Here is a 27,738-nt window from a genome sequence, read left to right on the forward strand (position 1 = left end):
GGCGCAGTAGCCAATCAGATTGACCAGAACGTTGTCAAACGTTCAGGCGTTAGTGAGTCGCCATTTTCTTGTAGCCAAATCCTGACATTCCTATAAAGAATCACCGAGAAAATGGCGGCCTCACCGTCTGTGTCGGAGACATATGTTGAAGTGAAACATGGGTCCGTGAGACGCAGACTGCGTGTCACCGCTGCTCCGTAGAGCTGATGACAACGTGTAACCAGTAAAGCAGATTTACGTCATGGATGCGGCGCCGTACGCGGGTCAGGCGGTCTCCGCGGACACCTCATGAGGAGGTCAGAGGTCGGGGACGCGGAGGACCCCTGGCTGTCCCAATATGGCGGCGCCCAGTGGAGAGGTGAGCTGCGAGGATTTCACCGAGTTCCAGGTGAGGATTGTGTGAGACGTTACCGGGGACCGGGGAGTGCGAGAGCCGGAGAGGGAGGCCCGGGGCTGCGGGGGGTTCTGTGCCGCTGCCTGGTCAATGGGACGGCGCTGCCTGTGACCTCCGGGGCCCCTGGTAGAGAGCTCACGTGGTGCTGAGGGGGCCCTGGTGGAGAGCTCACGTGGTGCTGAGGGGCCCCTGGTGGAGAGCTCACGTGGTGCTGAGGGGCCCCTGGTGGAGAGCTCACGTGGTGCTGGGGGGGCCCCTGGTGGAGAGCTCACGTGGTGCTGGGGGGGCCCCTGGTGGAGAGCTCACGTGGTGCTGGGGGGGCCCCTGGTGGAGAGCTCACGTGGTGCTGAGGGGCCCCTGGTGGAGAGCTCACGTGGTGCTGAGGGGCCCCTGGTGGAGAGCTCACGTGGTGCTGGGGGGGCCCCTGGTGGAGAGCTCACGTGGTGCTGGGGGGGCCCCTGGTGGAGAGCTCACGTGGTGGTGGGAGGAGGGCCTCATAGAGAGCTTGGCATTATCTCCAGCGGCTGCAGGACTACAAGTCCCAGCTCTGAGATCGGTCTGTGTGGCGGCTGCCAATAGAATCCTGGGAGAGCTGGTGCCGCCCGACACGTCTGATATTGGGGTCTCGGCCCCCTTCCATCACTGATCTCGGCATGTTTGCAGTTCTGAGTGTGGAGATGGCGGCCGTATAGAGTCCGTTCTGCGGCCCCCGGACTTGATGTTTCCGGCCTCGGTGTCAGGGCTGAGAAAGTGATCAGAGCCGAAATCCAGCATCCCTGGTCTGACAACATGGGGATCAGAGCTGTGGCCGGGACCCCCAGTGACCGCGGAGCCCCCTGCAGTGCCGGCCCCTGTGCCCATGGGAATGTACGGCACAATATGGGGTGGAGGGGGGATGCAGACCTCAGCGCTGCTGTTTAAAGTTTTCATAGATTTCCACAGGGGGGGGGAGAGGGGTAAGTTGTGTATTATACTCCGGTCACACCCAGAGCTGCGCTCAGTGCTCTCATACGCCCCCCGCAGGGCGTGCACTTATCCAGCAGATGGTGCTGGTCATTGGGATAGCTGTCAGGTTGGCAGCAGGACTGGTAGCGCAGCTTTGAATGTGACTGGAGTAAAATCTGTATTGGAGCTTGATGCACATTATGTCAGATCCTGCAGCCGTGACCCGGGAGTGATCCCATGATGCACTGCGCTCAGACATCAGGCTGCCTGTCAAGGTGGTAATGAAGCTTTGGGTGTGGCTAGAGTAATGTACATGTTACACTTTAGTTTCACAGTTTCTTATGCTCCAGTCACAGCCATAGCTGTATTTGCTTTGTTCACTGTTGTGCCTGTTTAACGAAATCAGAATAACGCCTGCAGCTTTGGCTGTGACTGGAGTAGCGCTGATTTTAGTTGTGCTGTCACCGGTCTCTGCAGGAAATCCTCCGGGTGATGAGAACGATAGACGACCGGATCGTCCACGAGCTGAATACGACCGTCCCCACTGTGTCCTTCGCTGGAAAGATCGATGCCAGTCAGACGTGCCGGCAGCTGTACGAGTCTGTGAGTGCCCGCGCTGCCTCCCTGGGGCCCGGTCCCCCGCGCTGCCTCCCTGGGGCCCGGTCCCCCGCGCTGCCTCCCTGGGGCTCCGTCCACGCGTCAAAATCACCTCCCCCGTTCACTGTGTTTCCTCCTCAGCTCCTCGCCGCTCACCGCTCCCGGGAAAAGACCATAAAGAGCTGCATATCTCAGACGTCCATTACTGTGAATAGCTTCCAGGAGGAGAGAAAGAGGAACCCGGACAACCTGGCGGTAATGAGGCAGCTCAGGAAGGAGCAGACTAAGGTGAGGGCGCCTGGTGCTGTTGTCCCCGGACACTGCTGTCTCCATGTCTGCTCCTGTGCCGGTCTCTACCCTCGTTCCCTTCTCGGGCCGCGCTCACATCATTTATCATCCTCTCTGATTTTTTTGTACCATCATTAATTTCTGTGTGTGATTTCATTGCAATGTCCGGGAAATCTGACGAGATTCCCGGCTGCCTCATTTTTGACATTATTATCTTACTGTTCGCCTCTGGCAGCTGCTCGCGGTGTGCGGGCGGCTGCTGCTGCTCGGGGTGTGCGGGCGGCTGCTGCTGCTCGGGGTGTGCGGGCGGCTGCTGCTGCTGCTCGGGGTGTGCGGGCGGCTGCTGCTGCTGCTCGGGGTGTGCGGGCGGCTGCTGCTGCTGCTGCTCGGGGTGTGCGGGCGGCTGCTGCTGCTCGGGGTGTGCGGGCGGCTGCTGCTGCTCAGTGTGACCTCCGGCCTTTTTGCATGGAATCTTTGTGGTGTGGCTGCAGGCGGGTGATCCGGGACTTGCTGCCTGTGGACAGAACATAGAGAGTTTCCTGCTCAGCGTCACGGTTCCCATCATTGTTTGCTGCGTTGTCGACGTGTCGTGCAGAACGCTGGGGGTGCGGAGACCGCCGCACATGTGGTAGAGAATCTGCAGGAAGAGGAGCTGTGACGCAGGTGGAGCAGAATGTGCGGCGTCCTGATAACAGAAATCATCGCCATATAATGGTGATTTCCGGCCCCCCTCCTGTGATGTAGAAGGCTCTGCTCTGCTGCTGCCTCTGCAGGTGCCATTGTGTCTACTGATAACCACGGTGTCGTGTGCGCCGTCAGCAGGTATGATGCACATGTCCCATTAATTAAAATGGCAGCACAGAGACCACTTCAATGAAAGGTCTTGTATACGAATGACCTCTCCTCAGGATAAATTGTTATTTTCTGATTAGTGGGGGTCCGGGACCCTCAGCGACCATCTGCTTGTAGCAGCACGATATGACCCATGTCCAGCTCCTATTGTAGTGATTGCAGTACCTGAGCTCGGCCACCTGATGGTGCTCTGGTGCTTAGCAGCTGACTATTGGGGGCTGAGTGTCTGACCCCACAGATTTTGTCATTAATGATTTGCCCTAATGAGAGGTCATCAATATATGACCTGGACATCCCCTCTAAGGTGGATCCAGGGCAGGAGGCGTCATGGAGGCTTCTGGGACTGGTTAGTACCAGGCAGTCGCGGTGTTGCGGGATTTTTCTCTCTTCCCTGCGGCTCTTCAGTAGTTCGCTGACCCGTCCTCTCGCTCTCTGGAGGACGTCGGCCCCGTGTGATGCAGTTTCCTGTATGACCTCGCTGCTGATTTTTCCAGGGTTGTCGATGTCTATTTATTTATTCTCCGTATTTTTCGTTTTTCTTCCATTGCTTCGTTTCCGGGAGGTTTTCGCCGCTGACGAGCTGTAACATTCACCTATTTCTGGGCTCAGTGCAGGCGGGGGCCGCGACAACCCACGGCACGGCCCTGACAACCTGCCGGCAGCACGGCCCTGGGCACCAATTACCTCTCCTCCACTATCGTCAATAATATCTGCACTGGTCGTCACTGTCTGCGGCACCTAACAGGTTAAACCGGAAGATCCCGACTATTGCAGGTCGGTGTTGGCTCCATTACACGGCAGCGGGGTAAATGTCAGCACGTCGTCCAGCTGTCCCCCCATTACTAAACTACATCTCCCACAATGCACTGCACCGCACTGCGAGCTATTGCTCCCTGTTATCTGGCGGTGATGACCTCTGACCCCTCCTCACCGTTGTTTGTTTTTTTTCTCAGTTGAAGCTTCTGCAATCTGAGCTGAATGTGGAGGAAGTGGTGAACGACCGGAGCTGGAAGGTAAGAAGCGGCCTCCACCTCTGCCGTAAACTTGTCGGTGACGCCCCCCATGCCCGCTGCCCCCCCCCCCCCGTAAGGACATAAGTCGCCCCCGCGTGGAGGATGTGCGCGTCCTGTATAGCTGGGTATATAGAAGCTCGCTGCACACATGGACGCCATCTGCGCCTGGCGGACCCCACTGATTGTAATGGGGTCTGCTGCAGACACACCGGACTCTCTTCACTGCAGTGACAGAAGGCACCTGAGCGCCACATTGCTGCTCCTATGAAGACCATGATTGGATCTAAAGAGGATACAAAAAGTCTACACGCCCCATTTGATATGTTAAAAAAAAAAAATCCTAAGAACGTTTTCCACCTTTATATGTCGCCCATAATCTCTACAGATCAATTGAGAAGGAAACTGGAAAAAAAAAATACGGTTGCATAAGTCTGCACACCCTTAAACTAATACTTTGTTGTAGTTCCCTGTGAGTTTCTGGCAGTGTTCACTGTTTTTGGGTCGGGTCTATCAGAATTGTCGATCTTTGCCGGCTCCTCCTTGCAGTAGCTCCCCCATCTGTCAGATTATGGGGGCTCCTACTGTGCACAGCGCCCTCTTCAGGTCACCACAGATTGGCCCTTGGGTTCAGGTCTGGGCTCGGCCGTTCCAGAACTTCCACTTTCTTCTGGAGAAGTCGTTCTTTTCGTGATTTGGAGGTCATTTAGGGTTGTTTTCCGTTGAAAGGTGAAATTTCTCCTCCTCCTTCCGCTATTTAGAAGAGGCCGAAAGGTTTTGTGATGAATTTGACTGATCTTTGTTCTGTATATATCTCCTCCCTCTTGTTTAAAGCCCCAGTTGCAGCTGCTGAGAAAAACAACCCAGAGCAAACTGCTGCCTCCACCATGCCTCACTGGGGGGATGGTGATCTTCTGGCGATGTCCAGTTGCAGCTGCTGAGAAAAACAACCCAGAGCAAACTGCTGCCTCCACCATGCCTCACTGGGGGGATGGTGATCTTCTGGCGATGTCCAGTTGCAGCTGCTGAGAAAAACAACCCAGAGCAAACTGCTGCCTCCACCATGCCTCACTGGGGGGATGGTGATCTTCTGGCGATTGTGTGTTGTTGGGTTTGCACCTTTTGGGATTATGGCCCATAACTTCTCCTTTGGTCTCATCAGAGAGAACACATTCCCCACATATTTGGCAGACGTTTTAAAGGTTTGACAAAATATAACTGGGCTTGAATGTTGTTTTTTTTTTGGAAAAAAAAGTCTTCCATCTTGCCCCTCGACCCAACAGACCGGTCAGATGGATACTACGGAAGAGTGTCACACGCAGGACACAACCAGGACAGGCCAGAAATTCGGCAGCACCTCTAAATTGCGATCTGGCCCTGGCAACCTCCAGGGACAATTTTCTTGTCTTTTCATCAATTTTTGAGGGGCGTCCATATCTAGGTAAAGTCACTGTTGTGTCAAACTGAAGCCTCTTTTTGATGACGTCTTCACAATACTCCATCTAATGCCGGGGGAATGTTTTTATACTCTTCTCCTGGCTAATAACGTTCCACATTGAGATCCTTTGCTGTGTTGTCAGCTGTTTACAGACCAGGAAAATCCTTATAGAGCAGCCACACTTTCTCTGGGGTTAATCAGAATCGCAGTAAATGACGGCGGCTGAGCGCTGACTACCGTGTAATATGGGGGAAACGTGCCCGGCTGATCCTCAACACAACCACATCCACAATCATAAGGCAGTCTATAAAAGGGTATGTGCACACGTAGAATGGTCCACTGCAGATTTTTCCGCAGTGGATTTGCTAAATCCGTAGGGCAAAAACACAGCGTTTTTCCTGCGGATTAACCGCGGTTTTTGTGCGGATTCCACTGCGGTTTTACACCTGCGGTTTTCTATTATGGAGCAGGTGTAAAACCGCTGCGGATTCCGCACAAAGAAGTGACATTCTGTGGAATGTAAACCGTTTCGTTTCCGCGTGTTTTTTTTCCGCAGCATGGGCACAGCGTTTTCGGTTTCCCATAGGTTTACATTGTACTGTAAACTCATGGGAAACTGCTGCGAACCCATTGTGTGCACAGAGCCTTAAGCTGACCACTGGCAGCGCAAAATACCACCCGGCCCTCTCACTGCTCAATTGACGGACAGATAAAAAAAAAATAATACGGATCTCAGAAAAAGGTGACAAAACAAATTTCCTTTTGTATTTGGTTAGCAAAGTTCTGTAATTTTAGTGTTTTTATAGTAAAAAATAAAATCTATAACTGCAGAGGTTTGGTGTCGCCGTAATCGCGGTGACCAGGAGAATTGTTTGCCTGGGTCATTCTTACTGACTAATGAACGCTACAAAAACTCCAAAATCAATGACGGAATTTGTTTTTTGTTTCCCATTTTACCACATTTGCAGTTTTTTTTTTTTTTTTTTTAGTATATTATAAAATGGTAAATTTCAAATCTACAACTCGTCCCTCAAAAACAAACAAAAAAAAACAACAATCCCTCGTATAGATGTGGAGACAACATAGAACTGTTATGGATCTTGAAAAAAGGGAGGAAAATGCAAAAATTAAAATTGGCCTAAGCGGGAAGGGGTTAAATCTGAGAGGGCAGAAGTTAGTATGGTCAGTTACATTGTGTCTGTTTCCTCCAGTAATTCCGCTGCTTTGCTGCTAGCTCTCAGGCGCTGCACCTTTTATCTTCCTGCAGGTTTCGGGGGAGATGTAGCAGTAATCTGATGTTACAAGGATTGTCTGTCCGTGGGGATGCGTGCGCCGCTCTGGATGTGATATTTTCATTATTCTCATCGTCTTTGTGATTGCAGGTATTCAGCGAGCGCTGTCGACTGCACTACAAGCCCCCAAAGGAGCAGTAACTCAGGGACTGTGATCTGAGACCGCCGCGCTCCCGTCTGGGGATGTGAACGTTTCCTCCGAGGAGCCCGAGCCGGGACAATAGGATGAAGAATATTTTTATCTCGTCTATTATCAGACGTAGCCCGAAATGAGCGCAATTCATTGTGACTGCGAGGAGGACGGCGTCCGGAGACGAGGACAAGCTGACGTTTTCTATTAAATCTGTAGTTTTATTACCATTAAATATCATTTTCAGACGCAGCGTGACACGTTTTTTTCCTCCATCTTCTCACAGTAACGATAGATTGTCATCATCGGATGTAAGACCAAGACGTGGTGCACCTTCTCGTGTTTGGTGGTATTCCTCCACCAGGAAAGAAGTATCTACATCTGTACATTGTGCCAGAAACCCATCATGTTTTAGATGACATTGACAATTTTATTTTTTTCTCTGATCGGTTTTTATGTTGGCTTTATTTTTACCTGTGATCTATTTGCACAAGAAAAATGTTGATAAGGAATATTACCCACACAGAAAAGTGTCCACATGTAAAATTACTTGTGTGCTGCATAAAGCTCACACGTGCTCTGCGATCCTGGCAGCTCAGTTATTGGAGCAGCTCGGTGATGTCTCATAACTGAGCAGTCAGATCCTGACTAGTGGTAACGTCTGAAGGTCCAGTGTACAGATGACACGAAGTTCAGTAATCTGGGCTGGTTCTGAGCTGTCAAGACGTCCTAGCCATGTCCCAGTTCCAATAACTGCACTGCCAGACTCGCACAATGTGCATGTGAGCTTTATACAGCGTCACTAATTTTACATGTGGACATTTGTCACAGATGGTTGGGTTTTTTTTTTTTTTACCCTATAGGATTTTTCATTGAACCTTTTTACATATATTTGCACATTTTATTCAATTACAGGGAACCGTAATGGGGTCAATTTTCATCCCTAATACCTCCATACTGTAATATCCAATGGATATTCTCTCCTCTTCCCACAGGTATGCACTGACTTTACCCAGCTCTCCCTGGCTCCAGAATATCTCTGTATACTGCATTGATTTTCCATGGTATGCACTGACTTTACCCAGCTCTCCCTGGCTTCTGAATGTCTCTGTGTACTGCACTGGCTTTTCTATGCTTCCCCTGGATCTGAGTGTCTTGGTGCAGCACATATAATCCTTTTAGTATGCTTTCTTACCTATCAGCTTGTTTCCACCACCTGTTTTCATGTCTCTCATTGTGTGATCCTGGCATCTCTTTGAGTGGTCAGTCTTACCCCTCCCTCACTTTATGACCTTTGCTTAACTCTCTACATCTGGTCTCCCATACCCAGCCACCCCCTCATTCACACCTGATTGCCCTTAACTGGGGATATATTCACATGCAGGAGTCTGCTATAGACTCAGTCTGCTGCAAATCATCTTTTAACTTCCATCTTTTAAATTACATCTTTTTAATTATGATTCTGAATTAGACTGAATTGGACTGGAATTGACTGGAAGGTAACAGACTACTAACCACTACAATGTTTCGGTTTCTTTTCTCTTTCACCCCCATACTACTTTCCTTCTTACAATCTCCTGCAATCACTCCACCTAGTAAGGAACTAGTCATTTCTTCCTCCATACTCCCCAGCCATCTCACCTTCTCCTCAGAACTGTTCCTCCACATACAATCCTTTCTCTCCAGACACACACGGCCGCATCATGTCCTATCCTGCTCCCACCTTCTAATGCTCTGTCTGTTACTCCTCATTGCTGGTGACATATCCCCAAATCCCGGCCCTCCCCAATTCATCCCCACACTCGTTTCTAACCCCCTGCCACGATCCTCCGCATGTTTTCCCAACCACGACAACCTCATACCCATTCATCCAGCCCCCACTCCCCAGCTCCCCCTACTTGGAGCACTATGGAACGCACGCTCCATCTGCAACAAACTGACATTTATCCATGACCTCTTCATCACCAACAAACTCTCCTTCCTCGGCCTCACTGAAACCTGGCTCACCCCCTCTGACTCGGCCTCTCCAGCTGCGCTCTCCTATGGCGGATTCCACCTCTCTCACACCCCTCGCCCCAGCAACAAACGCGGTGGAGGAGTTGGCTTGCTCCTGTCCGACACCTGCTCCTTCACTCCAATCCCGCTACCACCCTCCGCTACTCTTCCCTCGTTTGAGGTGCACTCTGTCCGCATCTATACCCCCTCCAACCTCCAGCTGGCTGTCATCTACCGCCCCCCAGAACTAGCCATCTCCACCTTTCTCGACCACTTCACCACCTGGCTACTTCATTTCCTTTCTGTTGACATCCCCACTATCATCATGGGTGATTTCAATGTCCCCATAGACACTTTCACCTCAGCTACCTCTAAACTTTTATCACTGACTGCCTCCTTTGGCCTCACTCAATGGTCCTCTGAGGCCACTCACAAAGATGGCCACACGCTGGACCTCATCTTCACCCGCCTCTGCTCCCTTACTAACCTCACTAACACACCCCTCCCCCTGTCTGACCACAACCTACTGACATTCTCGTCCCTCTCCTCTCCTAGTGTGCAACCCCCACTCCACAAACTCACTCACCCTCGCCGAAATCTCAAACATCTCAACTTACAATCACTCTCTGAGTCCCTTCTCCCTCTCACAGACATAGCTTCCCTTCATGACACAGATGCTGCTGCCACTTTTTATAACACCACAATAACAACAACACTCGATTCGGCCGCCCCACTCATGCATAGTAAAACTCGTACAATTAACAGGCAGCCCTGGCTGACCAGCCTGACCAAAGAATTGAGACGGGCTTCCAGGATTGCTGAGCGGAGATGGAAGCGATCCCACTCTGCCGACCACTTCACTGCATACAAGCAGTCCCTCGCCAGCTTCAAGTCTGCGCTCACTGCCGCAAAACAAACTTACTTCTCATCCCTCATATCCTCCCTGTCCCACAACCCTAAACAGCTTTTCAACACCTTCAATTCTCTACTCCGTCCCCCCGCACCTCCTCCTTCCCCCCTCATTTCTGCTGATGACTTCGCCTCTTTCTTTAAACAGAAGATCGATACGATCAGAGAAAGCTTTGGCCCACAGCGCCCACTGCCCCTCTTAGCTGCTCAACCCTGCTCCTCCAAAACCAGCTTCTCCACCATGACAGAAGATCAGCTCTCCACCCTCCTGTCAAGATCACACCTCACCACCTGCACGCTTGACCCACTCCCATCCCACCTCATCCCTAACCTTTCCACGGTCTTCATCCCAACCCTAACGCACCTCTTCAACCTCTCACTCACAACAGGTGTCTTTCCCTCATCCTTCAAGCATGCCAAGATCACACCCATCCTCAAAAAGCCCTCCCTCGACCCATCCTCTGTGTCTAGCTATCGCCCGATATCTCTTCTCCCTTATGCCTCCAAATTGCTGGAGCAACACGTCCATCTTGAACTGTCCTCCCACTTCTCCTCCTGCTCCCTCTTTGATCGGTTACAATCAGGCTTCCGTTCCCATCACTCAACTGAAACTGCCCTAACTAAAGTCACCAATGACCTACTAACTGCCAGGAGCAAGCGACACTACTCTGTCCTCCTTCTCCTGGACTTGTCTTCTGCCTTTGACACTGTAGACCACTCCCTTTTGCTACAAATCCTCTCATCCCTTGGCATCACAGACTTGGCCCTTTCCTGGATCTCGTCATATCTGACAGACCGAACATTCAGTGTCTCCCTCCCCCACACCACCTCCTCACTTCGCCCCTTGTCAGTCGGTGTTCCTCAAGGCTCTGTTCTAGGACCCCTACTCTTCTCCATCTACACTTTCGGCCTGGGACAGCTCATAGAACCCCACGGTATGCAGTACCATCTCTACGCTGACGACACGCAGATCTACCTCTCCGGACCTGACCTCTCCTCCTTGCTTACCAAAATCCCGCACTATCTGTCTGCCATTTCAGCCTTCTTTTCTGCTCGCTTTCTACAACTGAACATGGACAAAACAGAATTCATCATCTTTCCCCCATCTCACTCTACCCCTCCACCAGACCTATCCATCAATGTCAATGGCTGCTCACTATCCCCAGTCCCACACGCCCGGTGCCTCGGGGTGATCCTCGACTCTGCCCTCTCTTTCAAGCCACATATCCAAGCCCTTGCCTCCTCCTGTCGTCTCAAACTCAAAAATATTTCCCGGATCCGTGCTTTCCTTGACCGCAACACTGCAAAAACGCTAGTGCATGCCCTTATCATCTCCCGCCTCGACTACTGCAACCTCCTACTCTCTGGACTCCCCTCTAGCACTCTGGCACCACTCCAATCCATCCTACACTCTGCTGCCCGACTAATCCACCTGTCCCCCCGCTATTCCCCAGCCTCTCCCCTGTGTCAAGCCCTTCACTGGCTTCCTATCGCCCACAGACTCCAGTTCAAAACCCTCACACTGACATACAAAGCCATCCACAACCTGTCTCCTCCATACATCTGTGACATGGTCTCCCGGTACCTACCTACACGCGACCTCCGATCCTCCCAAGACCTCCTTCTCTACTCCCCTCTCATCTCTTCTTCCCATAACCGCATCCAAGACTTCTCCCGTGCTTCCCCCATACTCTGGAACTCTCTACCCCAGCACATCAGACTTGCGCCTACCATAGAAACCTTCAAAAAGAACCTGAAGACTCATCTCTTCCGACAAGCCTACAGCCTGCAGTGATCCTCAACCTACTGAACAGCCGTACAGCCAGCTCTTCCCTCTCCTAGTGTATCCTCACCCACCCCCTGCAGACTGTGAGCCCTCGCGGGCAGGGTCCTCCCTCCTTATGTACCCGTGTGCCTTGTTATCTGCTCATGTTTAATGTATTTGTCTATATTTGCCCCGTATTCACATGTAAAGCGCCATGGAATAAATGGCGCTATAAAAATGTATAATAATAATAATAATAATATATACACTGTGTTCCAAATTATTATGCAAATGATATTTTTCTCGGATTTTCCTAAATGGTTGGTGCAAATGACAGTCAGTCTAATAAAAATCATCACCCGTTAGATTATACCTCAAATTTTATTGAAGAAACCTCCCAATGATAACAGTATAATTTCCAAAATAAATAAAAACTCAAAATGCACTGTTCCAAATTATTAGGCACAGTAGAATTTCGAAACATTTGATATAAAGAACTGAAAAGTCTCATTTGTGGAATTTGCAGCATTTTGGAGGTCACATTCACTGAGCAAAAAAGCGATTTAACTCCAAAACATCTTAACAGGCCAAGTTACATGTTAACATAGGAGCCTTCTGTGATTTCACCTACACAATTCTTGCCTCCATTGAGTTTCTGCTTGTATTTCTTCTCTCCCAGAGCTGCTGTTTTGATGTGAGCGGCCTGCCACCCTCGTAGATCTTTTGATGATTCTCCAAAGGTTCCCTATAGGGTTGAGGTCAGGGGAAGATGGTGGCCGCACCATGAGTTTATCTCCTTTCATGGCCATAGCAGCCAATGACTAAGATGTTTCTTTGCAGCAGATGGTGCATTGTCACCATGAAGATGATTTTGCTCCTGGTTTCTGCTTTTTAGACCATGGAAGAAAGTTGTCAGTCAGAAACTCTATTTACTTTGCAGAGGTCATTTTCAAACTTTTAGGAACCTTAAAGGGCCCACCAGCTGTTTCCTCATGATTCCGGCCCAAAACACGACTCCACCACCTCCTTGATGACGTTGCAGCCTTGTTGGGACATGGTGGCCATCCACAACCATCCACTACTCCATCCATCTGGACCATCCAGGGTTGCTCGACACTCATCAGTAAACAAGCTATTTGGAAATTAGTGTTCATGTATGTCATAGTAACATAGTTAGTAAGGCCGAAAAAAGACATTTGTCCATCCAGTTCAGCCTATATTCCATCATAATAAATCCCCAGATCTACGTCCTTCTACAGAATCTAATAATTGTATGATACAATATTGTTCTGCTCCAGGAAGACATCCAGGCCTCTCTTGAACCCCTCGACTGAGTTCGCCATCACCACCTCCTCAGGCAAGCAATTCCAGATTCTGACTGCCCTAACAGTAAAGAATCCTCTTCTATGTTGGTGGAAAAACCTTCTCTCCTCCAGACGCAAAGAATGCCCCCTTGTGCCGTCACCTTCCTTGGTATAAACAGATCCTCAGCGAGATATTTGTATTGTCCCCTTATATACTTATACATGGTTATTAGATCGCCCTTCAGTCGTCTTTTTTCTAGACTAAATAATCCTAATTTCGCTAATCTATCTGGGTATTGTAGTTCTCCCATCCCCTTTATTAATTTTGTTGCCCTCCTTTGTACTCTCTCTAGTTCCATTATATCCTTCCTGAGCACCGGTGCCCAAAACTGGACACAGTACTCCATGTGCGGTCTAACTAGGGATTTGTACAGAGGCAGTATAATGCTCTCATCATGTGTATCCAGACCTCTTTTAATGCACCCCATGATCCTGTTTGCCTTGGCAGCTGCTGCCTGGCACTGGCTGCTCCAGGTAAGTTTATCATTAACTAGGATCCCCAAGTCCTTCTCCCTGTCAGATTTACCCAGTGGTTTCCCGTTCAGTGTGTAATGGTGATATTGATTCCTTCTTCCCATGTGTATAACCTTACATTTATCATTGTTAAACCTCATCTGCCACCTTTCAGCCCAAGTTTCCAACTTATCCAGATCCATCTGTAGCAGAATACTATCTTCTCTTGTATTAACTGCTTTACATAGTTTTGTATCATCTGCAAATATCGATATTTTACTGTGTAAACCTTCTACCAGATCATTAATGAATATGTTGAAGAGAACAGGTCCCAATACTGACCCCTGCGGTACCCCACTGGTCACAGCGACCCAGTTAGAGACTATACCATTTATAACCACCCTCTGCTTTCTATCACTAAGCCAGTTACTAACCCATTTACACACATTTTCCCCCAGACCAAGCATTCTCATTTTGTGTACCAACCTCTTGTGCGGCACGGTATCAAACGCTTTGGAAAAATCGAGATATACCACGTCCAATGACTCACCGTGGTCCAGCCTATAGCTTACCTCTTCATAAAAACTGATTAGATTGGTTTGACAGGAGCGATTTCTCATAAACCCATGCTGATATGGAGTTAAACAGTTATTCTCATTGAGATAATCCAGAATAACATCCCTCAGAAACCCTTCAAATATTTTACCAACAATAGAGGTTAGACTTACTGGCCTATAATTTCCAGGTTCACTTTTAGAGCCCTTTTTGAATATTGGCACCACATTTGCTATGCGCCAGTCCTGCGGAACAGACCCTGTCGCTATAGAGTCACTAAAAATAAGAAATAATGGTTTATCTATTACATTACTTAGTTCTCTTAGTACTCGTGGGTGTATGCCATCCGGACCCGGAGATTTATCTATTTTCATCTTATTTAGCCGGTTTCGCACCTCTTCTTGGGTTAGATTGGTGACCCTTAATATAGGGTTTTCATTGTTTCTTGGGATTTCACCTAGCATTTCATTTTCCACCGTGAATACCGTGGAGAAGAAGGTGTTTAATATGTTAGCTTTTTCCTCGTCATCTACAACCATTCTTTCCTCACTATTTTTAAGGGGCCTACATTTTCAGTTTTTATTCTTTTACTATTGATATAGTTGAAGAACAGTTTGGGATTAGTTTTACTCTCCTTAGCAATGTGCTTCTCTGCTTCCTTTTTGGCAGCTTTAATTAGATTTTTAGATAAAGTATTTTTCTCCCTATAGTTTTTTAGAGCTTCAATGGTGCCATCCTGCTTTAGTAGTGCAAATGCTTTCTTTTTACTGTTAATTGCCTGTCTTACTTCTTTGTTTAGCCACATTGGGTTTTTCCTATTTCTAGTCCTTGTATTCCCACAAGGTATAAACCGCTTACACTGCTTATTTAGGATGTTCTTAAACATTTCCCATTTATTATCTGTATTCTTATTTCTGGGCCCACTGCAATGGTTTCTGCTCATGAACACTGTTTAGCGGTGGCCGAATAGTGGGTTTATGCACCACAGCAAGCCTTTGAAGGATCCTACACCTTGAGGTTCGAGCGACTCCAGAGGCACCAGCAGCTTCAAATAACTGTTTGCTACTTTGTAATGGTATTTTGGCAGCTGCTCTCTTAATCCCATGAATTTGTCTGGCAGAAACCTTCCTCATTATGCCTTTATCAGCACAAACACGTCTGTGCTCAGATTCGGCCACAAATCTTTTAAAAGTACAATGATCACTCTTAAGTTTTAGGGAAATATCTAATGCTTTCATCCCTTGACCAAGGCATTGCACTATTTGATGCTTTTAGGGTATGTGCACACGTAGAAATCTACTCTGCGGATTTTTTCCGCAGCTGATTTGATAAATCCACAGTGCAAAAACTGCTGCGGTTTTTACTGTGGATTTATCGCGGTTTCTATTGCGGATTCCGCTGCGGTTTTACATCTGCAGTTTTCTATTGGAGCAGATGTAAAAACGCTGCGGATTCCGCACAAAGAATTGACATGCTGCGGAAAATAATAAAATGTCCTGATTCTGTTCTGCAGTATCTATTGGACGCAGACTGAAGAGATGATGGAGGTATAATACAAAGCAGATCTACACTCATCAAGTCAGGTGTCATAAATAATGACTTCATGATGCATAAACAACAGCCTCATGAATTTACTATTTCTGACATATGTTCAGGTGAGTATAGAGACCTCCATCGTCTCTTTCGTTTGTGTGAAATAGATTACGTACACTGAAGAAAAAATGGAGGTTATACAAGGCAGTTCTCTACTCACCAGGTCAGGTGTCATAAGTAATGAGTTCATGACGCAGAGTTTTGTGCATCGTGAACTCACTATTTATGACACATGACCTTGTTAATTATACTTCTGCTTTGTATTACCGCCATTTTCTCTTCAGTCTGCGACACAGATTACTCCGACTGAAGAGATTATGGAGAAAATACAAGTTATGTTTATTTTTTGCCACCTCATAGCTCTATACCAAACACACAAAGCTGCACTCTTGTACTTAATAACTACTGGAGCTATGTGTTGGCAAAACAATATAGTGTGCGGCGCAGTGTTTTATAGGCGCACGGTGTGTGTTGTCGGCGGCAAAATACACAAATAACCAAACATTGGGGGCAAAAAAACATTATTATTTATTTTGTTAACAATAAAAAAAAATGTAACTGCGCCTGCTTGGGGTAGAGTGACGGATCTGTGGTGTCTGTGAGGCCTGGCTAAGTGTGGACGATGCAGGGGTGGCAGGAGAAGGGGCAATTAAAGTAGTGGGGTCTGGGAGTTCGTGGATGGGACTTCACGCATGAGAAGAAGACAGAGACACAGGGGTTTGGTAAAGGATCCAAATAGGGAGAATCACAACCCCCGGGGGAGAAGTCCTCCATACTACTGTCTGAGGAGTGTGAAGATTATTCGTATGAATCATGCGTTAGTGGAGAATGTTCACATAGGGAAGATCTTGAGGAGGATAAGGACGAGGAGGAATGCAGACTTTCCGCAATGGATGTCAACGCACCCTCTATGTATGACTCTGATGCTATAGCTGTGCTGGGTGGTCGAGTGCTTGGCGGATTAAAAGAAAGTAATATTTTGTCCATTATTAGGGAATGTTCTTCCACTTTTTTGTTGAAGCGGTCGCAGAAGACTTTCATCACATTGTCTATAAACAGTTCAGACGGGGGTTTTCCTGTAGCTCTTAACCCTTCTGCCCTGGGGAAAGATTCTGTGTTTTCTGTAACATAGCTCTTCTCCCCCATGATTGGTGCACTCATTGGGTTTCTGTAAAGATGCCACTTGTGAAAGGCGATTTATGTGTGGCATGTCACCTGACATCACTTTGTCGCCTTCAGCCCTGTGCCTCTCTATCATTTGGTATTTGGGCTGGGGTACGAAAGCGGGGGCATTGTAGTTCAGTGTGCGACAGGGAGCCAGACTTTTTGTTTCCCCAGCTGCGGTTCCTCTGTTAAATGTGGGCGGGGTTTCATCTTCCCTCCTGCTCCCCATCCCCCCCCCAGTGATTGTAAAGCCACTGCGCCATTTATGGGTATCGCGCCGGTCTGGGGGGGGCATTATTATTCAATATGCGGCAAGCAGCTTGTCTAGATGTTTCCCCAGCTGCGGTGCCGAATGTGGGCGGAGTCGAGGGCGGGGTTTCATCTTCCCTCCTGCTCCCCTTCCGCTGCTCTAGTTTTACTCATTTCGCCGGTCTGGGGGGTCGGAGCGGGCGGACCCAGAGATTGTGGAGCGGGAGTCGCCGGTAAATGAGACTCACCCGCTGTTCCTACTGTGATCGGTCCGATGCCTCTGCTTCTTGCAGCCATGCCGGCACGAGCCGTGAGCGGAACAGTGGGCGGCGCCACCGCGAGCCTTCTGCCTCCCGCTCTCGCTTGTTCATGCGATGCCGCTGCTTTGAGTCCTTTCCCGGCGGCTTCCCTAGAGTGCGCGCACGTAGCAGGGAGCCCCGGGGACTTCAGGGCGGGGGCCGCTTGTAGAAGAGGTTTATCCGGAGTCTCACCCGCAGCTGTGTCCGGGTTCCTCATTTTGGAAGCGGCGCTGCTGCGCATTGTGGGCGTGGTTTCAGGCGGGGTTTCAGCGCTACTTTTTCCTCCCGGTCTTGCCTGTCCAGACCGCGGCTTTAGGCCTACCTCAGTCAGCGGCAGCGTTCTCTGAGCTCCTCATGTAGGGTCCTGCGGGCCTCAGCTTGGGAGTCGCTGTGGACGGGAGCCCGTCCAGAGATCTTCCTTGACGTGAAATCAGTCCGGGGCTTGATGGCACCGATGAGTGCAGCCTCTTGTTTTCTGGTGGACCCATGCCTGCAGCAGGGCCACAGCTAGAGTCCGCATGTCCCAGATTTGCTTTTGCTTTCTTAAAAGCCGTTTTCTTCATTGTGTGTCCTGGTCCTGAAGGTTTCAAATAAAGATTTATGCAGTTTCTTACCAAAATGTAAGCATATTGCCGCTTATAATAAAGGAATTTTCAGGAGCTCCTGTAGCACAGGTCTACTCCTGATCCTTAGCAAGCCACGCCCCCTTACATCAGTATTCGGTCAGTATTTTACATCAGTATTTGTAGCCAAAATCAGGAGTGGAACAATTAGAGGAGACGTATAATAGAAACATCTGCACCAGTTCTGTATTATCACCCACTGCTGGTTTTGGCTACAAATACTGATGTAAAATACTGACCAAATACTGATAGTGTGACGGCAGCCGAAGGGTGAGACAAACCTGACATTACAGACACATTGGGAGGTGAGGGGGGAGGAATTGAGATAGTCCGCTGTTTCTTTTTCCCTTTTTGGGATCGGCGCTGCTGTCTGGGGAGCCTCGGTGGGATCATTTCTTGCGGCCTGGTCATAGTGGCCGAACTGTTAGGGTCTTTGTGCCGCTGCTGCTGCATGGTTGTGGTGGGAGAGCAGAAGGCCATGCCAGGGTCCTGCCGCTGCATGGTTGTGGGAGAGCAGAAGGCCATGCCAGGGTCCTGCCGCTGCATGGTTGTGGGAGAGCAGAAGGCCATGCCAGGGTCCTGCCGCTGCATGGTTGTGGGAGAGCAGAAGGCCATGCCAGGGTCCTGCCGCTGCATGGTGGAGGCAGTGGAGGAGGTCCAAGCAGGAGCAGCTGTTGTCATGGTGGTGGCGGTGGGCTGTCCAACAGCACTCGGAATGGTGGTGGTGCTGTTGTGGTGTCCGGCAGTGCTTGGAATGGAGGTGGCCGTGCAGTAGTATGCAGCAGAGCTCGGCATTGAGGTCAAGCATGACAGTGTTGGCACAGGTGGATATGCCGCCACTGTCTGCTGAAAATACCGACTCTAGCCTGCATGTAAGCAGCATTGCAGGCCTGCATGACACTAATGCCGGGATCACACACAGCGAGATACGGCCGAGTCTCGCAGGTTAAAACCAAGTTCTGGCACCTGCACTCCAAAGCGTAGCATGTGGCCGCATAGCAATACATGGAGCCTTTGGCAAAATGGGTCAGAAGAGAGATTTGACGGTCTCTGAAAAGTCCACAATTGTGAGATGTCTTGCAGAGGGATGCAGCAGTCTGGAAATTGCCGAACTTTTGAAGCGCGATCACCGAACAATCAAGCGTTTCATGGCAAATAGCCAACAGGGTGGCAAGAAGTGTGTTGGGCAAAAAAGGCGCAAAATAACTGCCCATGAATTGAGGAAAATCAAGCGTGAAGCTGCCAAGAAGCCATTTGCCCCCAGTTTTGCCGTATTTCAGAGCTGCAACGTTACTGGAGTAACAAAAAGCACAAGGTGTGCGATACTCAGGGACATGGCCAAGGTAAGGAAGGCTGAAAATGAGAAACAGAAGATAAAACGTCAAGACTGGGCCAAGAAATATCTGAAGACTGACTTCTCACAGGTTTTATGGAGTGATGAGATGAGAGTGACTCTTGATGGGCCGGATGGACGGGCCGGAGGCCGGATCAGTAAAGGGCAGAGAGCTCCACTCCGACTCAGACACCAGCAAGGTGGAGGTGGGGGACTGGCAGGGCCGGCGTTAGGGCCAGGCAGACTAGGCAGCTGCCTGGGGCCCCCACTCCCTTGGGGGCCCCCAGAATCTACAGCAGAAGCTTCACTGCAAAGGGCATTATCAGTGAAGCTTCCGATGTAGAGACTGGTTCAGGATCTGTAGTGAGGTCACGATCAGGTGACCTGCCATGTGACTGTGATGTCACCACAGGCCATGTACTCTGGGACTGTTTGGACTCTGGATGTTTCTGGCACAGTCAGTGGCAGTGAAGAAAAAAAGAGTGCGCAGTGAAGCACAGGAGCAGCGGCCACTGAACCTCCCCCATCATAGTGATAGAAGTGCTCATTGGCCAGTGCTCCTGTCCTCCTGCATGGAGCCTCTGAGGGGAGAGACACCTACAGATGGCAGCTACCAACCTGAGCTGTGAGGTAAGTAGTGCAGCACTGTGTGTGCTGGGGATGATGTCGGCAGCCCCAGCAGAGCAGAGGGCAGGGAAGTGCTGGGACAGTGCTGCAGGAGGAGCTGCATTGGATAGTGTGCAACATGTCATTCCCTCCAGCATAAAGCAGTGTGTGTGTATCTGAGGTGTGTGTATGTGTGGTGTGTATAGTGTGTGTTGTGTACTATGTGCTGTCTGTGAGCTATGTGGTTATGTGAATCACATGTATCAAATTTGTTGTGCAGCATGTGTGTGCCATTTATGCCTGTATGTATAAATGTGTGCTGTGTGTGTCTATATCTAAGTGCGTGCCATGTATGTGTGTGTATAATTGTGTGCTATATATGTATGTATAAATGCGTGCCATGTATGTGTGTGTGTATAAGTACATGCCATGTGTGTGTATATGAATAAGTGTGCGCCATGTATGTGTGTATAAGTGCGTGCCATGTATGCATTTGTGTATATAAGTATGTGCCATGTGTGTGTATAAGTATGTGCCATGTGTGTGTATAAGTATGTGCCATGTGTGTGTATAAGTATGTGCCATGTGTGTGTATAAGTATGTGCCATGTGTGTGTATGTATGAATAAGTGTGTGCCATGTATGTGTGTGTGTATAAGTGTGTGCCATGTATGTATGTGTGTGTATAAATGCGTGCCATGTACATGTATGTATGTGTGTATATAAGTGTGTGCCATGTATGTATGTGTGTGTATAAATGCGTGCCATGTACATGTATGTATGTGTGTATATAAGTGTGTGCCATGTATGTATGTGTGTGTATAAATGCGTGCCATGTACATGTATGTATGTGTGTATATAAGTGTGTGCCATGTATGTATGTGTGTGTATAAATGCGTGCCATGTACATGTATGTATGTGTGTATATAAGTGTGTGCCATGTATGTATGTGTGTGTATAAATGCGTGCCATGTACATGTATGTATGTGTGTATATGTGCTTGCAATGCATGTGTGTATAAGCATGTGCCATGTAGATGTGTGTGTGTTTAAATGTGTGATATATGTATGTATGTGTGTATAGATAGATATATACATATATATATATATATATTTATATATATACTGAACAGACGGGAGTTCATATATATAAACATGTTGGCAATTGTTCACGAATTAGCAAAATGCTCATTTATAGAACATTTCATAACGTTCCCACATTATTATGAAAAAATTACAGCACATCCTGCACCCAATGTATTATATAATGTATTTAAGGAGTCAGAGTCTGTCCATTTGATACCAACTCCACCAAAATGGACACTGACTCCGGACTCGCCAGCCCTGCTGCTTATAACATGATACTATATGGAGACAGATTGATCTTCTAGTGTTCTGTCTCCATCATTCTTCATTAGTGTAAAGAGGCCGAGAAACAAGAGCCAAACGACTTCAATATTGTCGATCACACGCATCGAATGGTCTGAACTCAATGCATGTCAATACAACCAAAATGTTTGAGTGTCATGGTGCAATATGTGAGCATTTGGGGCCTCATTTTAAACTTTTGCCTAGGGCCCCACTTTGTCTAAAACCGGCCCTGGGTACTGGTCTGGGCTGGTATCATCAAAGATGGACTTGTGGGACCTTTTCGGGTTGAGGATGGAGTTAAGCTCAACTCCCAGACCTCCTGCCAGTTTCTGGAAGACTTCTTCAAACAGTGGTACAGGAAGAAGTCGGTATCGTTCAATAAAAACATGATTTTCATGCCGGACAATGCTCCATCACAGCCTCCTACTACTCCACAGCGTGGCTGGCCAGTAAAGGTCTCAAAGAAGAACAAATAATGACATGGCCCCTTGTTCCCCCGATCTGAACCCCATAGAGAACCTGTGAGATCTACAGGGAGGGAGAACAGTCCACCTCTCGGAGCAGTGTCTGGAGGCTGTGGTGGCCGCTGCACCAATGTTGGTCGTAAACAGATGAAGCAACTGACAGAATCTATGGATGGAGGCTGCCGAGTGTCATCATAAAGAAAGGGGGCTGTATTGGGCACTAAGTTTTTGGGGTTTTGTTTTTGCATGTCAGAAATGTTTATATCTAAATTTTGTGCAGTTATATTGGTTTACCTGGTGAAAATAAACAAGTGAGATGGGAATATATTTGGTTTTTATTAAGTTGCCTAATAATTCTGCACAGTAATAGTTACCTGCACAAACAGATATCCTCCTAAGAGCCAAATCTAAAAAAAAACCACTCCAACTTCCAAAAATATTAATCTTTGATATTTACGAGTCGTTTGGGATGATTGAGAACATAGTTGTTGATCAATAATAAAAATAATCCTCTAAAATACACAGTTGTGTGATCACGGCCAAGGTCGCTGCTGCAACACACGGCATTGCAATACTTAAAAAATGCATTTCGGACCCGAGTCGGGGCGTTGTCCCAGCCATCCCACATCGCTTTGGCCACCTCATTCCATAGCCTCCGGATCGTCACGTTGTCCGAGTGCTGCGGAACCTGGTTGTCCAACAACAGGACTCACTCATGGACCAGGGAGATAAGGAGGTCATTTTCAATGAGGTCCTCATCCCGTTCTGGAACCTAAAAAATAAATAAATATATTAATGTTGGAGAGATTAACATAAGAAGAAGAAAGAAGACAGACAGAAACCTGGCATGAATATTGAAAGTCAAGAAAAAAAAAGAAGCCAAGAAGAAAAAAGTAAAGAAAGAGGAAAGTAAAGAAATGAACATTCAAGAATAGTAAAGTCAGGATACAATAGTCAGCCAGGTATATTTACACTCTGTCGCCTTGCCACCCGACCGTGTCCCCGCTGCTCCTGCTCAGCCTCTGCCGCAGTGGAAGAAGTGCTGTAAAGAGAGGGAAAAAAAAAATTTGACACGAGTAGATGTGACAGTGAATACTTACCAATCTGAGGAGGTGAGTACTCGCTTCACTGACATGTTCAGCTTGTCCAGGCCCAGGATGTTGCTCCTTTTCAGAAGAAGAAGACAATAATGACATTGGCTTTGATACTCACATTGTTCAGAGTCTTCTTTGCTCCAAGGTTCTTGCCTGCGTCTGCACTGCTTCACTGTCTGCTGGGTAGTGATCTGCCAATGCCCACTCCCTCCCTTTATCACCTAGTATGTGGGGGGTGGCTAATCAGTGTCTAGACATGTTTTTCTGTGGTGCTACGCATGCGTTCACAAACGCAAGCAAACGCATGTGCTTGCGAACGCATGCGTTCACATAGACCGTGATGCCTTTTTGTTGCCGCATTCCTTCCGCTAACAACCGCATACGTTTAGAGGCGGCAAATTGACGCCTCTAAAATTACTACATGTAGCGTTTACCGCGCCAAACCGCAGACGACGAAACGACACATGCGTTGTCAAACACGGCAAAACGCAACTGATCGCAGACACATGCGTCCCTAATGTTAAAGATAGGAATACAAGATGCATGCGGAAAGTTGCGGCACAAGCGCTGCGGACACAACCGCAAATGTGAAATCAGCCATAAAGATGAAACTGGAACCCAAATCTTCTGATTGTTTTTCCAATGGGTCGAGAAGAGAGTTATCCGAGAGATAGCGGATTAGATGGGAGTGGACCAAGCGTTCCAGAGATGAAGGAAAGGTTAGAGACAGGTCTGTAGTTAGCCGTGCAGTTCTGGTACAGGGATGGCTTTTTAAGTAAAGGGGTAATGATGGCATGTTTAAATGAGGAGGGAAAGATACCTGAAGAAAAAGAGAGGTTAAATATTTTACTCAGGTGAGTGGTGACCACTGGTGAGAGAGACTGCATGAGAGGTGAAGGAATGGGGTCACTATTGCAGGTTGTAGGCCGAGCAGAAGCGATGAGCTTGGAAACTTCTTCTTCTGAAACAGGCTCAAAGATGTCTAATGAGCTTGAGGTGCGGCAGGGAAGGGGATCTAGGCACTGAGGAGAGTGGGCTGAGATATCCTGATGGATGTGATTGATTTTTTCTAGGAAATAAGTGGCCAGATCCTCACCACTGAGATTGGAGATGGGGGTCTGTACTTTAGGTTTCATGAGGGAGTTTAAGGTTTCAAAAAGTCGTTTAGGGTTGTTGGATAGTGAGGTGATGATGGTGGTGAAGTAGGATTGTTTGGCCAGATGAAGGGCAGAGTTATAGGTTTTGAGCATGAACTTATAGTGGATGAAGGCTTCTGCTAAGAGAGATTTTCTCCACTGCCGCTCTGCACACCTTGAGCAGCGCTGAAGAAAGCGTGTTTGCATAGTGTGCCAGGGCTGCCGTTGTCTGTGTCGGGTCTTTCTACGTGTAGAAGGTGCTGCTTCATCCAGGGCATTCTTCAGTGTAATATTGAAGTGTGACAATGATAAGTCTGGACAGGAGAGGGAGGAGATGGGGGCTAAAGATGTGTGGAGGTTGTCCATAAGCTGCTGGGTATTAATGGTACGTGTATTCCGATAAGTGTGGTAAGTGGGGGTGTCCCGGGTGAGGAGACAATTCTTGACAGAGAAGGAAAGAAGGTTGTGGTCCGAGAGCGGGAGAGGGGAGTTAGTAAAGTCGTGCAGCAATCCGGAACGGGAGAAAACCAGGTCCAGAGTATTCCCGTCCTCATGCGTAGGAGAATTAGTAAACTGTGAGAGGCCGAATGAAGAAGTTAGAGAAAGAAGATGAGAGGCAGATTGGGAGAGGGGATCATTGATGGGGATGTTAAAGTCTCCCATGATGAGGGCGGGGATGTCACAGGATAGAAAGTGAGTAAGCCAGGTGGCAAAGTGGTCTAGAAACAGGTGGGAGGAGCCTGGAGGGCGATAAACAACCACCACTCGCAAGGAGAAGGGCTTAAAGAGTCTGACGGCATGGACTTCAAAGGAAGGAAATGTAAGTGAGGGAACCGGGGGGGATGACCTGGAAAGCACATTGTGATGAAAGGAGCAAACCAACACCTCCACCCTGTCTGTTCTCAGGTCTGGCGGTATGTGAAAATTTCAGCCCACCAAACGAGAGAGTGGCAGCGGCGGTGGTGTCTGAATGCTGGATCCAGGTTTCTGTAATAGCCAAAAGGTTAAGTATGAGGATAAGTAAAGGATGAGTAAAAAGGATAAGTGTAAGGATGAGTAAAACCCCCAAAACACCGTCCCAAAGGTGAAGCATGGTGGGAAAAAAATCGTACTTTGGGGGTTCTTTTCTGCAAAGGGACAGGATGACTGCATTGTATAGAAGGGAGGATGGATGGGGTCGTGTACCTTAAGAATTTGGCCAACATTCTCCTTCCCTCAGTAAAAGTATTGAAGATGGGTCATAGCTGGGTCTTCCAAGATGAGAATGACCTGGAACACAGCCAGGGCAACGAAGGAGTCGCTATGTAAGGCCGGGATCACACATGCGAGAAACACGTCCGTGTCTCGCATGTGATATCCAAGCTCTGGCGCCGGCACTCCAGAGCGGAGCGTGCGGCTCCATGTGTTGTTATGCGGCCGCACGCTCCGCTCCACAGTGCCGGCGCCAGAGTTTGGATTTCACATGCGAGACACGGACGTGTTTCTCGCATGTGTGATCCCGGCCTAATAAGTATTTCAAGGTCCTAGTCAGTCCCCAGACCTGAACCCAACAGAAAATCTTTGGAGACAGTTGAAATTCAAAGTTGCCCAGCAACAGCCCCGAAACATCTGGAGAAGATCTGTAGGGAAGAGTGGGCCAAAATCCCGGCTGCAGTGTTTGCAATCCTGGCCAAGAACTACAGGAAACATCTGACCTCTGTAATTGCAAACAAAGGTTTCTGGACCAAATATTAAATTCTGTTTTATCAAATACGTATTTCATGCAAACTATGTAAAAATCATAGATTTTATTTTTAGATTATCTCTAAGGTGAGTGTATAAGTATCATCAGTATCTGGTGACCGCCCATCACCTCCATCATCAGTATCTGGTGACCGCCCGTCACCTCCATCATCAGTATCTGGTGACCGCCCGTCTCCTCTATCATCAGTATCTGGTGACCGCCCGTCTCCTCCATCATCAGTATCTGGTGACCGCCCGTCACCTCCATCATCAGTATCTGGTGACCGCCCGTCTCCTCTATCATCAGTATCTGGTGACCGCCTGTCACCTCCATCATCAGTATCTGGTGACCGCCCGTCTCCTCTATCATCAGTATCTGGTGACCGCCCGTCACCTCCATCATCAGTATCTGGTGACCGCCCGTCTCCTCTATCATCAGTATCTGGTGACCGCCCATCACCTCCATCATCAGTATCTGGTGACCGCCCGTCACCTCCATCATCAGTATCTGGTGACCGCCCGTCACCTCCATCATCAGTATCTGGTGACCGCCCGTCTCCTCTATCATCAGTATCTGGTGACCGCCCGTCACCTCCATCATCAGTATCTGGTGACCGCCCGTCTCCTCTATCATCAGTATCTGGTGACCGCCCGTCACCTCCATCATCAGTATCTGGTGACTGCCCGTCCCCTCCATCATCAGTATCTGGTGACCGCCCGCCTCCTCCATCATCAGTATCTGGTGACCGCCCGTCTCCTCTATCATCAGTATCTGGTGACCGCCCATCACCTCCATCATCAGTATCTGGTGACCGCCCATCACCTCCATCATCAGTATCTGGTGACCGCCCATCACCTCCATCATCAGTATCTGGTGACCGCCCATCACCTCCATCATCAGTATCTGGTGACCGCCCGTCTCCTCTATCATCAGTATCTGGTGACCGCCCGTCACCTCTATCATCAGTATCTGGTGACCGCCCGTCACCTCCATCATCAGTATCTGGTGACTGCCCGTCTCCTCCATCATCAGTATCTGGTGACCGCCCGTCTCCCCCATCATCAGTATCTGGTGACCATCACCTCCATCATCAGTTTCTGGTGACTGCCCGTCTCCTCCATCATCAGTATCTGGTGACTGCCCATCACCTCCATCATCAGTATCTGGTGACCGCCTGTCTCCTCCATCATCAGTATCTGGTGACTGCCCATCACCTCCATCATCAGTATCTGGTGACCGCCTGTCACCTCCATCATCAGTATCTGGTGACTGCCCATCACCTCCATCATCAGTTTCTGGTGACCGCCTGTCACCTCCATCACTTCTTCCCATCACATGTACACAGGTCATTTCGACAGGAGGTTGTACCAAACAGCTTGGAAAACTGACCCCAGATCTTCGGAGGCTTGTGTCGATCCGTTTGCCTCTTGTGATCCCAGACAGATGATGTGAGCTTAGGGCTCTGGGGCCCGGTCATCACCCCAGGACTCCTCATTGTTAATGACATTGGCTGGAAGTTGGGGGTCGTCTGACTATGTAATGTAGAGCCGATGAGACGCCTCCCGATGGTCTTACATGATGGGTAAGTGTCTGCCTGGATTTCTCAGCATTGAGGGCACCATTAATCCTGACCAAATTCCCAGCTCCACTTGTGGAAATACAGCCACAAACTTGTCGGACCCTCCACCACACGTCACTGCTCCTGAAGACCCTCTTTGTTGTGCTGTTATCCTTTGGGAACAATCTGCTTCTGTCTGAATTGAATATTTTACTCCTCAGTCCGGAGGTGTGCTGACATTTTTATGCTACACAGCTCCTATATTTTCGTGTATAGTTGAGTCACTTCTTGTGAAGACAACTCCTGGTAATTGGTCGCTGTTCTGAGCCGATGGCACTGCTGGACATCTTCAGAATTTGATGAGAAGTAACACAATGTGTCTCATCTGCTGCACTAAACTTCCTGGGCCGACTACTACGTCTGCGGTCCTCAACATTCCCCATTTCTTGGTGCTTCTATAGTTTTATCAGCACAGCCTGAATCCAGGTCTGCTGTGAAAGCTTTCCCTGGTAGAGACCTTGCTCATGCACTACGACTACC

At 48.6% G+C, this 27,738-nt stretch overlaps 1 protein-coding gene across 1 annotated transcript; it reads left to right on the top strand.

Annotated features, from left to right (window-relative positions):
• The first annotated feature begins 224 nt into the window (after nucleotides 1-224).
• On the top strand, nucleotides 225-7,194 carry MIX23 (mitochondrial matrix import factor 23). Its single transcript, XM_069760514.1, has 5 exons — nucleotides 225-388; nucleotides 1,817-1,942; nucleotides 2,078-2,224; nucleotides 4,030-4,089; nucleotides 6,907-7,194. Exons 1-5 carry the CDS (start codon nucleotides 338-340, stop codon nucleotides 6,955-6,957), a joined length of 435 nt encoding a protein of 144 aa, XP_069616615.1. The 5' UTR covers nucleotides 225-337; the 3' UTR covers nucleotides 6,958-7,194.
• The last annotated feature ends 20,544 nt before the right edge of the window (nucleotides 7,195-27,738 follow it).

Source organism: Ranitomeya imitator, chromosome 3 (assembly GCF_032444005.1).
Source record: "Ranitomeya imitator isolate aRanImi1 chromosome 3, aRanImi1.pri, whole genome shotgun sequence".
Classification (NCBI taxonomy): Eukaryota; Metazoa; Chordata; class Amphibia; order Anura; family Dendrobatidae; genus Ranitomeya; species Ranitomeya imitator.